Here is an 18,463-nt window from a genome sequence, read left to right on the forward strand (position 1 = left end):
ACCTCTGTATTTGGCACTGGTGAAAACCAGTATTGGAATACTTTGTTTAGTTCTGGGGTCCACAATTCAAGAAAGATGTTGAACAATTGGAGAGGGTTCAGAGAAGAGCCATGAAAGTGATTAAAGGATTGGAAAACATTCCTTATATTAAAAAACTCAAGGAACTCAAACTATTTAGCTTAAGGAAGAAAAGGTTAAGGGTGGATGATTTGATCATAGTCCATAAGTACCTGTATGGAGAACAGAAAATTGATAATAGAGGGCTCTTCAATCTAGCAGACAAAGGCATAACAAGATCCAATAACTGAAAAGTGAAGCTAGACAAATTCACACTAGAAATAAGATGCACATTTTTAACAGTGAGGGTAGTTAACCCTTGGAACAACTTACAAAGGATTGTGGTGGATTCTCCATCACTGGCCATTTTTAAGTCAAGACTGGATGTTTTTCTAAAAAGATATGCTCTGGTTCAAAAGGAATTAATTCAAGGAAGTCTTAGGGCCTGTGTTATACAGGAGGTCAAACTAAATGATTATAGTTGTCCCTTCTGGCCCTTCATTTATCAGGTTCTTCCCACCAACTGCAGTTCCTAAACACAACTTACAGTAGTTGTGTCCTATCTCTAATTAGTTCAGCTTTCGAGTTGCAGGCAAACGAAACCTTTCTAAGCTGAATAGTAGCCAGTGGTTCAAACTGAACCTAAAGGGAAAACATCTAGTTATAACTGTCAAATTAGCAAGAAGAGTTGAGTTTAGAAATTATCTAGTCTGGTACTTTTGCAGGGCTCATGAAGACCAAATTCTGAGTTAAGCTTTGGCATTGTTATTTATTGCTTGAATGAAGAACTCAAATGAAATGTTTTAGGGATGGCTTTAAGGACAGTTGTTGTTTAGTCTGGGGACAAGAATCCTGGAAGAAATCTGGATTTCTTCTTGGTAGATGCCTTATAGTTGATGTCTAAGGAGGCTTTCTGAATGTCTGCAAACATCAGATCTGGGCCATGAATCTCTCTCTCATGGCTTTTACTCTTTGTATTCTTTCTCCTTTCTTGACTATGCCATTTTCTGAGTTAAGAGTTCAATTCATTTTTTATTTAAAGCTTTGTAATGATAAGCTCCTTATTAAAGATATTTATTCTATATAAATATTAAGCATTACTTGTCTGCAGGTTGCAAGTCAAAAAACAACATTCTATCTATTATGGAATGGCTACCACCAACCATCTGGTGAATAATTTGAACACATTTTATTCAGTGACCTCTTGTGTCATTTGTACTATTTAACCTACTGATTTGGCATCTCAGTGAATAATGGTTTGAGCTTAACGAATAGCCTATAAAGAGTAAAAGATGCAAGAACTATGGCTCTGATCCATAAGAAGTGTAAACCTTGTTCTTTGGTAGTAGGCTACATCCAGGTTTGGTGTAATAAAGTGAGTGTCTGTTTTATTAAACTGAAAATGAATGTCTCACAGTGATTGCAATAAATTTCTCAATCTAGAACTAGTGTTTTGGGTCTCCAAAAACCTAGTGCCCTGCTCTCCTATCACCGTGCCGTATTGTAATATTAGAACAATTAAAAGAGGCAGAGAGCAAACACATTCTGGTTTAGCCCTTGAATGCCAAGGAACCTGAAAAAGGTGCGACTCTTTCTTCCTTGTACACATATGCTTCTCTCCATGCTGAAACTGTGGGATCTTTCCTCCAAGACAATGTCTATGGCAGGAACCATATCCCTTTTTCCAAACCAGCAGCTCTTCCCGTCCTCATACTTAGGTTATTCTGAATTATGCCAGAGACAAATAATAGCGTTAGAGAGAGAACAGCACAGAGAGGAGTTACAAGATACCAGAAAGGGACAAAGATGTTTTCAGCTGAGATTTGGAATGTGATGGAGAGACATCCAATGTCCTAAAAAGATCTTCACGGGTATGACTAATGTTTAGGCAGTCTTTAGATTTAACAATTCAAAAGTGGATCTGAGTCAAGAGGGTAGCTAGAGCAACACTTTTTTGTGGCCCTCTTAAATGTCTGATACACCAAATTTAGACTCCTTGTAAACTCCCTTAGATTTGCACCCACTTACCAACATGCAATTTACATGTCCCCATATACATCACTTCTGACTTTGTCATTTGATTATAAGCAAGAGTTGTAAGGGAGTCTAACCAATTCTTAAGGAAACCTAGTGCAATTCACACACCAAGTGGCCAGAAGAGAGGAATTTAGCAAGGAAAAGAAGGTGCAATTTGGAATAGACCTTTAATTTGCACCTTTTTCTGACTCCTTCATATGCTAGTTACACCATTTTAGACACTCTTGAACAATGATAAGCATCAAAACATAGAAAGCTCTAACATCACTCCTGTATTGGGCTCATATATTTTAAAGGAATCTGCTAAAGTAAAAAGTAAAACTGACATGAGAAAAGACAAAAGAGAATTTAATAAAATGTCATAATTAATTCAACATTTTAAATCACCAACCACAATGTTATTCAATTACAGCAAATGAGAATTTAAATAATTCAAAATGTTTCAAATCATACAGAGCAATTATTCAGTTGAGAGCTCAACCAAGAATTCAAATTAGTCTTCAAGAGTATGTTTATAAAGCCAATTTCTCTCAAGCCAAGAACTCTGCAATGTTCTTTTTCCACCTTCCAGTTCTGAAAGATACTATTTATTCCTCTACAATATTTTTATACTCTTGCCAGAGTATCAAATTGGGTCCAATTTCCCCAAAGCAGAAAAAAAAATCTTTATATTTTCATGGCATGAGCAAGCTAAATCAAGTTCTCAAATATGATGAGTCCTCCCAGGAAGGCCATCAGATCACTGAGCCTTTTAGTACTTTGTAGATCAAAGCCAACACCTGAAACTCCACCTGGAAACTAATAGGCAGTCAGTTCTGATTACTGAGAGACAGTCCACATAACCAGCCAGCTGCCACATTCTGCATCAGCTTCTGAATGGATGAAGCTGTAGCCTCTGAAAAGTTCAACACAGCAGTAAATTGTTTATCTATCTGCTCTGCATGGACAGAAAAATGCCACAGTGCTTTCCAGAAGATGAGTTTCCCCTGGTGTCCTAAGCAAAATTTCCCACTGTTTTATGTGCCTGGCTCCTGATCCCCACTAATGGAGAGCTCTTTGAGATGAAAAGCACTATAATTACCTTAGAAACTAACACCTTTGCCATTTAGATTAAAATGCATTAAACATATACAGAGTCTTCACATACAAAGTCAAAGCACTATGCAAGCACACTAATGAAGAACCCTTTAGTTCAATGGTTCTCAAACTTTTTTTTTTTTTTGCGGACCACTTGAAAATTGTTGAGGGTCTCGGCAGACCACTTAATGATCTTTCCAAATGTTGTTTGTACCATTAGCTAATGATTGTAAAGCGCTATCTAAAAAACAAACAAAAAAACCCACCCTTTTTTGTTCTACAAATAAAAGCATACAACTCATATTTGAATATCAGTAGTCTTACCTTTCTAATGCGATGGATGTGCCCTCTCCCCCCTGCCGTGGCAGCCCCCGAGCTGGGGGTGGGAAGGAGGGGGGATCGCTCCCTCTCTCCTGTGCCACAGCAGCCCCTGAGCTGGGCCTGGGAAGAAGGGGGGTGGGGGTCGCTCCCCAGCAGTCACAGCCCTGGAGCTGGGGAAAGTCACCTCATTCTCTGGCTACCGCAGCCCTGCACGTCCTAAATTCCCCCCACCCCCTCTACTCCCCCCACTGCCCTTCCCACCTCCCCCCTATTCCACCAAAGCTACCACCTCACCTTACATGTGCATCTTCTCCAGGGTCCAGGCACCTAGTTAGTGGAGCCACACCTGTCTTCATTCTCTTGCGGCAGCCACCCAGGCGTGCACCTTAGAGGGAACTATCCGCGGATCACCTGAATGGAGCTCGGACCATAGTTTGAGAACCTCTGCTTTATATTATTTACACTCCCTTTCTTCTCTTATTCTGGCTCACCTCAGCTTTTCCCTGACACATTTTCTTTACACTTTTTCTGAATTTTCTTTCATTAAAACACCTTGCATCTCTATTCCATCTCTTGCTCCATTTCCACCCCCTGGCTCTTTTCCTACACAGACATGGGAAGGCTAAGATAAGATGAGGCTCATCCTGCAGCAGGTTTAGTAACAAAAATTATTCAGCTCATAAGCTCTTTGGCACAGGGACATTGTCTCCCAGTTATAAGCACCAGGCACACTTAAAATAGCATAGAAAGCTACATATACAAAGCTGGGGTTCAAAGTAACCCTGGATTTTCAGTTTTGCAGCTTTAGAATACACACTCTTCTCGCCTTGTGTCTGATTGAAGTCTAACTTCTGCACTTGCAGTTTCCTTTTAAATGTGTCCCTGCTACCCTAGAATGCCCTGCTTTGAAGCTACCCCAGAACACCCTGCTTTGAAGAAGAAAAAACATTAAACGTCTTGATTCAGCCCGAGTCCATGCAGTACACAGGCGTCACAGCTCTGCAGCATTCAGATCAGGCAGTGCCAAACTGCGCCTCTTGCAGAATCCAGGTTCGCAGAGGGAAAGAAAAGAACTCTGTGCTCTGGAGAAGGCTGTGTTCATCCATGCTTCCAACCTGGCACAGCAGCACGGTGAGCAGGGCGAGCGCATACACACGAAAGGACAGTATGGCCTGGAGTAAATTAGTTATACTCAACCATCACGACTCCTGGGCTATAGCAAGGCTGGAAGAGGAATGTACGCAATTTAAACCCTTTTTTAAAAAACATTTTCTACTTCCAGCTCTCATGACTGCTACAGTCAGATGGTATTTGGGGGTTTATTGCATTACAAATTTCTACTTCCTAGAAGGCTGAAAATGTTTTGTGCTGGGGTTACAGACCCCATCCTGTGCATGAGGAGAACGGGGCTTAGGGCTGCTGCAAGGCAGCAGCTGGCATAGCAGGTACCAACCAGGGACAGCAGGCCTTTGGCAGTGGGAGCAGCAGACACTGGGTTTCCTCTATACTCACCTCTGTCCCAGCTTCAAGTGCAGAAGCCCAGTATTGTGGGGGCAGGCAGCTGCTGCTGTGGTGAGGGTACCTCCTGCAGAGCTACTTCTGACTTCTAACTGGAAGTGGGGATTTCTCACACTCCAGGTCTCTGTGACTTAGTGATCATTGAGATGAGGAGTGGATAAAGGCAGAGGATCTCACCCCACTTCCTGCAGAGTCCTCCTGTCTCCTCAGGAGATGGCAGCTAAAATCAGGAGTCTCCCAGGAAAAGCGGGAGAGTACAGTGCCATAGAATCACGTCCTGCCTGTTTAGCTTTATGTTGTGGTGCTGCAGACCAAACAACCATCCTCTGCAAAAGTCATTTCTGTGAGGATTGTCATTAGTACTAAAAGGTCATTTTCATTTTGGTAGAACTGGTGAAATGATTTCAGTCAACTGCATAAAAGGAAAAGGTTTTCAGTAGCCACAGGCTTATAACCCTGCATCTCAGTTAAATCCCAAACTGCGAACACGGACCCAAAATGAGGGACACAAAATTAATAGCACAAGAAGTTTTAAATGAGGTTGGAATTATTTTATTTACCACCAATGGTTATGCTAATGTCAGCTTCATGATTCAACATTTCCGATGCCAGAAACTTATATGCTACAGACAATGAGATACCCCACGCTTCATAGAATTGCCACTATTCAGCAGGGAGAAACTGGGCTATGCTTATACATTCTGTAAACGAATTCAACCCCTCAAACTCAGCACAGGTGTAGAAATGGAAGTAAACTCAACTACATTTCCATGGATATGTTCAACATCTTTATTTTGTACTAAGCATTATACTGATCTATGGCATCAAGACAAACAGAAGTTGTATAAAGAAAGAGGATAAAAACATTAACAGAATTTATATTATGTGGTAGACTGTCAGGACAAAGGAGACAAGAACACAGAATGAGTAACAGACTTTTGAGAGAGAGAGAGAGAGAGAGAGAGAGAGAGAGAGAAAATCAGTTTAGACACACAAATGACAGACACCATAACAGTAAAGTTGTGAAGAGAGAGAACTTCAATGGTTGTACTACTTATAAAATAACTACACATTCCTCACAAGTGCAGCGTGCTGTGATTGTGAACTAATTCATTATCTCAAACATTTTAAATTTTTTTCTCTAGGCTACCATTTATTTTTTAAAACCATACACACACACACACCCCCCTCTTAAGATTTTCCTCATGAAAACATGAAGAAACATAGTTCATGCACAAAGTAGGTGAGATGCACAACTTCTTCAAGCGCTTCACATTATTACGTGGAACAACAAGAACAAAAAAAAAATGTTCCCTCATAGCACCAAGAAGAATTTTAATCACAGTTGTGTGTGTGAAAGAAAGATACCAAGAAAGCATCGCTATTCATAGCTGATTTAGGACATTTTTATACAGAATTATTACATTCTTTTCCAAGCAATTAAATTAACTTTTCCATTAAACAAAAAATCATAGCTGTTTAAAAAAAACATACTACTTCTATAAAAGAAAGTATGTTTTAATTATAATCTACAACTTTTAATTTTTTTTTGCATAGCAAATTTTCTTTAAACTTTGATATATCAAAAAAAGCTATAAATGAAACCCTCCAAAATTATGTTCATAGACTCATAGGGCTGGAAGAGACTTTGAGAAGTCATCCAAGTCCAGCCTCCTGAACTGAGGATGGCCCAAGTATACTTAAACCATCCCTGACAGGTGTTTATCTAACCTGTTCTTAAAAACCTCCAATGATGGGGATTCCACAGCCTCCCTGGGAAGCCTATTCCAGAGTTTAACTACCCTTATGGAAAGCTTTTCCTAATTTCTAACCTCAATCTCCCTTGGTGAAGATTAAGACCATTACTTCTTGTCCTACCTTCAGTAGACGTGAAGAACAATTAATCACCATGCTCTTTATAACAGCCCACAAATGCTAAAAATATGATATGTCAACAGAACCTCTCACAATTTTAACTGTGAACAGCACAGAAAACATTTTCATTTTATGTTAAATTCAGAAAAGTGTTAAAAATTCCATTAAGGTTCTAAGTGGCACATAATGCATAAATGGGGTGTGGTTGGTGTGTGTTGTTGGTTTTTTAACAGTTTGAAACTATAAGGAGAGTGTGACATCCACAGCTGGCACAGGGAACAAAGAACCAAATGTACTACTGCTAGACCAGTTATTCCCAAACTTTTTACTAAAGCAACCCACCAACTGTATGATGTGCACCCTCCACAACCCTGATCTGGCCCAGTGCGGACGGAAGGCCAGAGGGATGGGGGTTGTAAAGCAAGCCCGCCCATACGCACCCTTTAGCTATGACTTGGGTAGTAAACAGTCATTAATTGTCTAGGCCACAAATCTGAACATTCCTCCTCAAATTATAATTTAAAGTGTAGTTTATTCTTAAAAAAAAAAGACTATGAAATGGAACTGTGAGTCCATTTATTGTCTTGATTTCAATATCAAATTTGCTCAGTTTATAGGTAAACGGATAGTTTTCTAAATGCCAGTTCAGCAAACTCAGCATCGGTTTTGAAAAATCAAACTATGGTCTTTCATTGTCCTTCATCGTCACCAGTACAAGATTCTGTGGGTCAAATTCTGCTCTTTTAGACCTGTGAAACAAAAGTGCCTGCAGGATCAAGGCCTAAATTTGGCACAGGATTAAGTAAACTCAGAAATTGCTAATATATACATGCTTAATTTTAACCATGTGAGTGGCTGCACTGATGTCAGTGTTAAAGTTAAGTGTTCCCAGGTTTGGGGTCACATTGTATCCAGTGATTTTGTAACTTGATTATCTGTGCAACTGGAAAATTTAACAAGCTCTCCTATTAATGGGGCAAAAGAAGGAACAGAATCAAAATCCCTCCTTTTTAGTTGCAGGGCTAACAGGATTAAAATGTAGTAAAAACCTGTCACTAAAATAAACTGATATTACTCTAAATTTGCATAGGGAACAGAATAGTTGACTAAGAAGATCTGGTTTAATGCAGTTATTTTTCAGAGTAGGACTACACTTTAATTATACTATGCTAAGGAATGACCTCAAAATTTTACGTACTGGACATTAAAAAAAAAAACCACCCAAGATGCAAAATTTTATTACGCAAACATTAACTCTCCCTAGCCATCAAAAGCCATAATTCTTTAGAGTACATTAGAAAAATTGAGAATGGCAGGGAGCCAATGAGATTGGTGGAAGGCCTCCTCTGCTCTGCTCCTCCCTCTCATTCATTAACCAATCCCAGAACTAGGAAGAAGCACTGGGAATTCATCAGTGGCAGCTCTTCTAATACAGGAGGGGTGCCACTGGCCAGTAGATCCTGTGGTGCCACCCATTGGGTTCTGCAGCAACAATTAAATAATACTCTTCTGAGCACGGTGCATGTTTCTGCTAACATTGGTATCTGACATATGGTATCTCTAATATCACTCAGTGATTCATCTTAGGATCTTCAATGAACCAGAAATATCCAATGGACTGGGGGAAATTATTTTCACTTTATTTAAAATTTCTCTACTGAGTATCTCCTACATTTAGGGTGACCAGATGTCCCGATTTTATAGGGAAAGTCCCAATTTTTGTGTCTTTTTCTTATATAGGCTTCTATTACCCCCCACCCCCGTCCCGATTTTTCACACTTGCTGTCTGGTCACCCTACCTACATTCTTGTTTAGTGGGGTACTCTCACATAAACCAAGACCCAATTCAATTTTAATTTTTGCTTTGCCGTTCACTTTCTAAACAAGTTACATCATCCCAAACTACTAGGTCGTCAGACACTTAAATAGCTCTCTACTCCGGGTCTCAGCCCAGGGGCCCTAGGCACAGCGGTGAGACCCGGACTTGAACTAGTGATTCCTTCCCCTGAGCTACTTCCCTCTCCGGCCCTTCAGCTTGTGGGGCTTCCTGCCCTCTCTCCACTTGGGCCAAGTTTCTCCCAACCCCACCCCTTGTGTCTGTAGAGTCCCTCTGCTCTGCACAAGCCGGGTTTCCCTTTACCTAGGGTCTTGGTCTTCTGGCCCGTCACAGCACTTCTCCAAACTGCTCTCCACTCCAATACCAAACCACTCTGCTTCAACTCCTCCAACTGTCTGATCGAAGCAGGGAGTTTTTATCAGGTGACTGGCTTCAGGTGCTCTAATTGGCTTAATTGGTTTCAGGTGCTCTAATTAATCTGTAGCAGCCTCTCTTCCCTCTACAGGGAATAAGGCTCTCATCATCCTGGGGCTTACATATCTTCCATCTATCACTCTCCTGCTGCCCTCTGGCCGTGCTATATCACAATGCAATGCCATAGAAGTGCATGACAATTTATAAACATCACACATGGTCCCTTCCCTCAAAAGTTTATAATATAGGTTAAACTAGATATTACATGACAGAGTGTTATCATAGAAAGGGGTGCAATATATCCCACAATTATCTACTTTCAACTTATACGCACAGTATTTATGTTACAGTAATACAACTTTTAATTTTTTAATTGTATTTTTATTAGGCTGGTGCAGGGTGTGGGCAAACACCATAACAAAGTGTACATTTTGTATACATTTAGTTAGATATGATTGTCTATAATTTAAATTTCATGACAGGCCTAAGCTAGTAATTAGGTTTAATTCCAAAGTAGGAATTCCAAAATACAAAGCCTTCTGCTACACATACCACTCCACCCTTAAGTACATTATAGTCTGTACCCCTATAAAGGATGCTTAATGTACATTCTTATTAGGTTTCACATTACAACATTACAAGTCATGGGCTATATACTTCAGCTGATCTGTTCAGACTCCGGTTCTGGTTGGGGAGCTCCTGTTTTCAGCTACTTTCTGAACTGTTCCTGCCTAGCTGTTTACATTTCCTGACTTGGAGAGCTGAGGAAACACTCTAGGCTGAATATTCTTGGTTAGGATCATTTGTTCTAGGAGTGATATTTATGGTTAGAGCTTACCAGGACCCAGCCAGGCTAATGCTAAGCACAGAAACATATCCTGAAGCAAATACACGCAGTCCATCGTGGCCATAAACTAGTAGGTATCTCTAGAATGACACGCCAGAGCCCTCTCAGCTAATGAGCCAGGGGGAAGAAGCAGCCAGAACTAGGCACCCAGCTTGGGGAGATGCTGAAGCCAGCTACAAATACAACAATTCCTATATGCCTGAAGCTCATTTGATGCTGCAGTCCTGTCAGAGTTAAGATTTTTTTCCAATTATTTTAAGAAAATTCAAATTAATCAAATATGCAAGATATGGCATTGTCATTTGCATAGAGTTTTCAGATTTCTGAACCTTGAGCTTTAACAGCTAGACATCAGTGAATACTAATGGAAAGTGTGTGACGTGAAGGTCACAATGACCACATTTAAGTACCTCACAATTGAGCCCTCCTGGAACTCCATGTGCCTTGTGAGGAACAATTTCCTTCTGTGAAGCTGAAGGCTCAGAATGTTGGTGTTAGGAGGCCAGACATTTTCGTAAAGACAAAAGGAACTGCAGAACTGGTTGACATCTCACAGTGACTCCAAAGCTGGAGGAACTAATACATTACGACCCTTTCTAGCTTCACCAAAAGATATCCATTTGGGTTGATATTTCTCATGCTAAATTTCATTCATATCCAAGGCAAGTTGGAAAGCTCAACAGCATCCAATAAGCCATTTTTGAGTTATGCGGCTGCAAAATGTTTATGAGTTCCTGGTGTTTTAAACTGGCCCCAACATTTCCAAATGAATTCCTTTAATAGCTTTAAACCTGAACCTTGCTGTGCAGTTAGTCCTCACTAAGGACGTGGGCTCTGAACAGATTTGAAAATATTTGTATTGAATTTAAAAATTCATAAATATTTTAAATACTAATCTTATTTAGATGCCTGAGTTTAGCTAAATTGGAGCTGGACATAATCTCACAGTTTAAGATGGTCCAATATGATTTTACCACGCTTAATATTAACATTTCTTGACTCTCCGGGAACCCTTGACTTCCCACTCAGGCTAATTGTTTCTCTTTAAATTTTAATTCAAATTTTACATACTTTGTGCTTTATGCCCCAGAGTGCACACCTGTCACCTATCAATTTCAAACTGTATTCTGGAGCACTGCAGACAGACTCATATGCTTGGCCTCTTCTGAAATCATATCAAAGGTAGGAGAGGTAGTTAAGATTCATATTTCTTATACCTTTAAAATAACATAGGAAAAGGCCTGTAGATCTGAGGTCCTGTCTGCTGAGCTTCCATGAATCATACATTTAAAATATCTCATATGTATAGAAGCACTGTGTATTCTGGGGCATGCAGCCACAGAATGTGCAAACTTGATTTAAATCTGAGTAATAAATTTGAAACTGATTTGAAGAATAAATGAACTGTGTTGACTCAAAAAAGGGACCTGGTCATTATTGTAGCTAGCTCAATGAAAGCCTCCACTCACTATGCTGCGGTCAAAAAAGTGCGTAGAAAACTCTCATATGAAGAGATTCAAGAAAGGAGATGAATAAGAGGGGATATAATTTAAAAAATGGTTTAGAGAAAGTGGATTGAGACAGGGAGAACAGACGTTTCCCATAACACAAGAATGATGGGACAGTCAATGAAACTGAGAGGTAGGAAATTCCAAAACAGATAAAGGGAAATAGTTTTTCACACGTGTGTTTAAACTGTGGAAGTCATTGCCACAGGAAATCTTTCAGGCCAAGAACTTAACAAGATTCAGAAAAACTGGACACTTTTGTGGATATCAAGACTATCCAGACTTATAATGAACAATACATTTTGCGAAGAGAAATTTAAACCTAATGTTTCAGGATTTAGCCAATCTCTAATCATTAGAGATCAGGATAAGACCTAATGTTGGGGAGGCAGATTATTTCACCTCTGCCTTCTGGGCTTGCTTTTGCACCTTGAGACATCTGGTGATGGCCATTGTCTGAGACAGGATACTGACTGGGTGAATGAGTGGTCTTCAGAGTTCATTTCTCGAAAGTCAAATCCTTTTGGCATCCTCCTCCCCACTAATGACAATCCTGTAACCCCACTTCAAGTTCTTCTAATCCTTCTTTCCAATACCAGCTCTCACCCTTCAGACTGTTTCTCCTTGCAACCTAAAAGACGTTTTTCTCTAGGAGCCCCCCACTGGCAGGGGCAGCAAAAGAGGAGGCTGACACTAAGTCTTTGCACTCAAAACTCTCACCATTTATAGTTCCAGCAGTAACCTCACTGATCTCTAACCCTAGTAACAGGTATTTTACTTTATACATGTAAAAAAAAGATAAAATGACCACAATAGCTACCAGAGATAAGCTACCGAAGTATAACACTATCAAACCACAGTGATGGTCTAATAGGCTGCTCCAAGATTGCCAGTTCAAGATTTAGTAATTTTAAAATTCTCTTTTATAATTACTTTAAAAAAAATAGAGAGACATCCGCCTAGATATAAATTCTATATATTAAAAAGTCTTCTAATATTTGTGCAGGGAAGCCATCAGGTTATTTATGCAACATGCAGCACTGCCCTCTGGCACTTCCCTAGCAGAAATGAATTGGAAGCACCCAAAAGCAATCACGGCCAGTCCAGTCAGCACTACTTTACGATCAATGCTATCGGAAAAACCAACACTTCGGCTGATAGAAACATTACCAGAACAGAACAAAACAAATGAAGAACTCCAACGATTAAATCAGATTGTTTATTGTAAACAGGGTAACTCTAGCACTCTGTCATTCTGGCTGTGTCGCATGCACCCAATTACACATCAACTGCTCAAAATAGCACTTGCAAAAATTACTGCAATCTAATCATTTATGGTTTGTTACAGAAACTTAATTTAACAAGCACTGAAACTGAATTACAGTGTATTCTAGGTAGTCTGTTATTGCTTGTAGACACTGCAGCTTTGGATCCATTCAAATGAATCCATTAATATGCCTGAGTTAAACTGTACTGCTATAACAAACTCAGAAACTGTAAAATGCTGGAGAACACTTAAAAGCAATTAAAAGTTGCTGTCATGCCACATGAGTTCCCACTTTCACTCCAGAACTTAAAAATACTAAATGTTCTTTTCTGGAAAAAATGATTTGTGGTACTGTTAAATATAACATCACTCCAATTTGTATGTATAGATGTGTGTGTGTGGGGGGACATATATATATATATATATAAATTGTTAAAATCTGAGTTCACATCACTTTAATTATATTTTTTTTTTTACACAAAATAGAGGCTGTTTCATTTCTTTTCACCATAAGAGTGCTACATTTAAATACTAAATCCCAAAATAGATAATTTGTATAGTGTGCAGTCAACATTTTTAATACCTATAATACAAATAATCTTAACCAAAAGGAAATTATAAACAAAAAAATGCATTATGGGCAAAGAAAGCCATAATGTGTGAAACATTCATGAAGAATATGGTAAAGAATAAAAAGTAGCAGCATTTCATTTTTTTCCTATAGTGTATTTATATTTTTTCCTTCACACTAGAGAGAAATGCTATTGGCCTTCACTGACAACAAGTAAACATCACATGGAAACAGCACATTTTCAAAATTATTCTTTGTAAACAATTTATGCTGTAAACCTTTTAACAGCATTTAAGTTGATAATATTTATTCAATTAAAGCAGCATTTCTTGGATAAATATAAACTCGGGCCATGATTCTGTAAACACTTAAGCATGCATGTAATGTTACGCATGTGAGTAATCCCACTGAAGTCAATGTTTTGCTTTATTCATGTGAGTAGTCCCCATTAGCCTCAAAGGGCTAATGGGACTACTCATGTGAGTAAAGCTACACATGTATTTAACTATATGCCAAAGGTTCAGGTTCTGTTAATAGTGGGCAAAGTCTCAAAGATGTCAGTGGTATTTATGGTATTAAGTGCTATGCCTGATAATAAGTGTTCACATGATTAGGTCCTTAAGTTTTCAGTGATTAGCATATCCTGCCCTGCCTAAACATGTACAGTAAATTATACACATTCAAAAGGCAAGATAGTTTAGTAATGTAACAAAATATTTTAAGACTAAAAATAACTCTTTTAAAAATCCTTTTTGTATCTTTTGGCCTAATCCTGCCTTCTTTACTGAGGCAGAACCACCAATGAAGTCACTAAGCTCAGTAAAGGGTGAAGAATTGGATTCATTATATATTATTCTGGTATTTTCTTTATGAATTAAAATTATGAATTATACATGTGGCTACTGTGTTTCTGTGCTGATCTTGTGATATAACCGGAATTAACTAGAATGTTGTGCTGCTGTTTTGTTTTGAATGACAGAAAAAAAGAGTGTGATGACTGAGCATCTAAGCCATGTAGCCTTATTCGGGAAACTCAATTGATGCATTCATGGGGCCAAACTTGACTTGATCTGTGCTTATGTCAAAAACTGAGGCTGTGATCTAGTAAAGCACTTATGCACATGCTTATAGTTATGCACATTTTTAAGTGTTTTGCTGGATAGAGACCTAATATAACAATATACTGGGCAAAAAAACATTGGTGACCTCATCCAGTTTCTGAACTGGAAACAAAAGTGATGTCAATTTAAAAATAAAATAAAAATTTATTACTCAACCAGAAGGAAACAACTCAGAGCAACCCTGAGAAATTGAATGAGGTATTAAGAATCAAGAGACAAGCAGAGCACTCACAAAAATAAGATGGACTACCCAAGTGTTTCCAGCATTTTACTAGTTTGAATATAAAATGTTCCCAAATTTGTATATAAAGATTAAAACCATGCCAATATATTGAATTACTCTTCTTCTGTTAAAGACAACTCCCTTGTTTATTATTTTGTTGCAAAATTTCCTCTTTTCCACTGATCTACTTAACTCTTAAATAGAAAACAAGTTGATTGCATTGAGGATCAATTAAAAAAGGTATCATTCAACACTTTATCCTTCAAAAAATGTCAAAGCTTCCTTTTTATGAAAAGTTTTGCTCCTCCCTCCCACCAAAAAAGGCTTAATACTTTTTTTCCTGAAAAAAATATTATAGAGCTATTTTGAATGGCCTTTTGCAAGAACAACATGGATATTTTAAGCAAGATCAATTTGGTCTGGAGGCTTCTTCAAATTCCGTTATCAAAATGAAAATTTTAAGGGATATACTATTTTAAAAATGTACTGCATCTACAAGAGCCTTTAATATTCTGGTTGATTTTGGTTTTCAACAGTTGTTTTGTAATATAAATGACACATGACTACAACTAATTTTCTAATTCTCTGTATCCGTATCACACCATTAATGATGAATGAACCAAGAGTGAATCAGGGACTCTCAGAATGGACAGGATTGTTTATCCTAATAATCTTTAAGATGTTTGTTCATAATGAAACCCCTTGAAATTGATCCCTTTGCATTTCTTCATCCATTGGGATTCTTCACAGTTTTGAAGCCATGACATTGACATGTGGTTTCACCAACGGAAAGAGTGGTAGACTGCGTTTGAACTCTGTCATATTTTGAATCACATCAGGCTGCAGAGAAGTTTATTTGAAAAAACAAAAACAAAAAACCTTTGCTCAGTGTCAAATAAAACATGAGAAATTGCTCACTTTCAGATTTTATCACTTAACTGTTCTATCCATATATGCACAAATCCTATTTGCTCTCTTTTGCCCTGAAATATCAGATTATCATCAGTTCCTCAAAAATATCAGTGTTACTATTACACTCGCAACCTAATAAAATGGCTTTTAAGCTTTGAACCCAATCAGAACTTTCAGATTTATTCTAAATTATTTCAGATTTTATTTATAATACATTTTTTCTATAGCGTAGGTGCTCAGCATACAATTACCCACTTCCATCTACTGCTTCTATGATGGATTAATAGGGACAAGGGCAACTGGAAAGCCCAGCATAAAGCAGAAGTTTCCTCTTCTGTTTCAAAACACAGTATAAAATCCACACATACAGAAGCAGGGAACATGTTTGTAAAGAAGTAGAAGCTCTGAGACAGTTGTGAGCCTAAACCTCAATTTGTAATGATAATATCACAGGCAGGATTTCAAACTGTCTGTACCCTCACTCAATGCCCATTTTTCTATACTATCAAATAATTTTTAGTATCCAGATTTTTTTTTTTTTACCTGTGGCAAAGGGGGTGCTGGTGCCAGATTTACATCATTTTGGCTTGGAAATTCTCCAACAACAGGACCTATTAAAAAACAAAATTAACTTAGAAAGACTGCAGCTTCTAAAATATCTTCTCAAAGAAACTACTTCTTAAAAGCTAGACAAATAGCTAAAAGTACAGTTTATGAATGTCAAGATCCCTTCCTGTAGTTTTTGCTTAGCAGAACCCAACAACTAATTTATATTCTTAAATATCCCGGATCAATAAATAGTTAAGAGGGTTTTTAAATAAAAGACTTTGTGAACACTAGTCAATGCCACTTCTAATCACCTTCTAGAAGAATCAGTATTTCATTGATAGCTACATATACCATTGACTGAATTTGTGTGAAGCAAGGATAACATCTCATGGCCAGTTACAACAATCATACATCTGTGTTCCCTATATATTTTCCAGGGGCTACCAACATCCTACAACTATTACTCCCTTGGAAAAAGGTGGCAGACCACTCTAATTTATTTATACATTTTAAAAGCATATTTATGTTCTTCCTACTCATGCATTTTATCAGCTAAAAGAACTTAATGAAAATCAGTCAGTCAGTCATGGAAGTTAGAGATGGGAAAGTTATCTTAGAGCCTCAGTGTCACAACACACACACAACCTGATGCAAACTGACAAACGATTTTGCACAAAAAGTCATGGAAAATTCGTCATCAATCTTGCAGATAATTACTGAAACCATTTTTTATTTTTTACATTTTAACTCTAGAGAGGAACAGGATAGTTGTTGTTAAATGACAACTCAGTCTGTTTTCCAACTGATTAGTTAATTAATTGGAAATAAAATCTAAATAAAATTATTAGTATGTGTATTTCAAGTATAGAATAATGTTTCATATTACCAATTGGAGGTTTATATATTTCTTTCTTCAGAAATGCCCCAATAACAGACTGACATTTTGCTCTTGATCAGAACAGTCTATTCCATTTCTACATGGACATACCAAATAGGTATATTTTATTTTCCAGAGCAAAGTGTTTGCAGGTTCTTTTTAGTGTCTTGTTATTAAAAATAGAAGCTGTACATTTTAGGACATACCATTTTAACATAGCCAGACACTTCAGAATGGGTGAAGGAATGACAGGCTCATCATCTTTATTGTGGCTGGAAACCCACAACTATCTGAATTTCCCTCAAATGAACTATTTTTAAATATCCTTGTGGAAAATACCTGGGTGAAAATACCTTCCTCCAAGAAGACATAAACCTCCTTTCCAGAATTTGGTTTCAGAGTCCATTGTACTTGTACTGCACAACACACTGCTGTATTGTCTGACTTGAACAGGAATAAATAAAAAAAAACTATGCAATACAATACTTACAGGAATCCATTTCCCTTGCAAGGACGTGTACGGATACCTTGTGTCTCCTGGGAGCATCTACTGCCAACATCTCCTGCAGAAAGCAGCAAGGTCAGTTATTCCACAACAGAATCTAAGTGACAGCTAGCTGCAATCAGGAAAGGAAGCCCTATGTTGTCTACATATTACAAAGGGATGACAACCAGTTAATGTGCAACTTTAGTGGTAATTAAAGTTTAGTCAAATTTTGGTTCTTTGAACCCATGTTGGGCTTGTCCCTGGGAATTTAACCAAAGTTCCAGTCCTTTACAGCTCTTAATGATTTCAGAATAGAGCTGCACGAGAGATTCAGTCTTGTGAAGTTCAGAAGCCCCAAGGAACTAGGGGTGAAATGCTGGCTCCACGGAAATCAATGGGAATTTTGCTACTGATTTCTATGGAATCAGGATTACACACTAGATCTTTGGTCCTACAAAGTTTCTATAGAGCTGTAATGGCAGAGCCCAGCAGCCTTGGGGAAGCACATCAACCCTGAGCATAGATGTCAAAGTCAGTTGGGACCAGCTCACCTAACTATGTAAATGTTTCTAGTGTCCCCTCCAGCATCTTGGGACAACTGGATAATCATGCACTGTGTATTAGTACAAACATTAAAATGGATAGAAAGAAATCTACTCCAACTGGATGGAGTAGGATTCCACGAATACTGGTACCTTGGATAATCACATAGGTTATCACTTATTAACTATCTGTTAAAGAAATCTCTTAGTAATTTTTTTATTTGCGGTCTTTGATTTTTAACAGGTCTCTGTGTGTTTAACTAACTGATGTGTATAGTGTAATGTGTTGGTCCCAGTATATTAGAGAGACAAGGTGGGTGAGGGAGTATCTTTTATTGGACAAACTTCTGTTGATGAGAGAGACAAGCTTTTGAGTCACACAGAGCTCTTTGCCAGATCTGGAAAAGGAACTTCCAGTCTCAT

At 38.2% G+C, this 18,463-nt stretch overlaps 1 protein-coding gene across 4 annotated transcripts in view; it reads right to left on the minus strand.

Moving 5' to 3' along the window:
* Positions 1-12,691: 12,691 nt before the first annotated feature.
* Positions 12,692-18,463, minus strand: part of IDE (insulin degrading enzyme) — a 95,188-nt gene continuing 89,416 nt past the window's right edge. For all 4 annotated transcript variants that reach the window (XM_039546991.1, XM_039546988.1, XM_039546989.1 and 1 more), the window contains exons 23-25: positions 17,502-17,574; positions 16,129-16,196; positions 12,692-15,513 (exon numbers count right to left, since the gene is read on the minus strand). In XM_039546991.1, coding sequence (XP_039402925.1) covers positions 15,418-15,513; positions 16,129-16,196; positions 17,502-17,574 — 237 coding nt within the window. In that variant the 3' untranslated portion in view covers positions 12,692-15,417. The remainder of the gene's footprint in view (positions 15,514-16,128; positions 16,197-17,501; positions 17,575-18,463) is intronic.

The sequence above is a fragment of the Mauremys reevesii genome, linkage group 7, assembly GCF_016161935.1.
Source record: "Mauremys reevesii isolate NIE-2019 linkage group 7, ASM1616193v1, whole genome shotgun sequence".
Taxonomy (NCBI): Eukaryota; Metazoa; Chordata; order Testudines; family Geoemydidae; genus Mauremys; species Mauremys reevesii.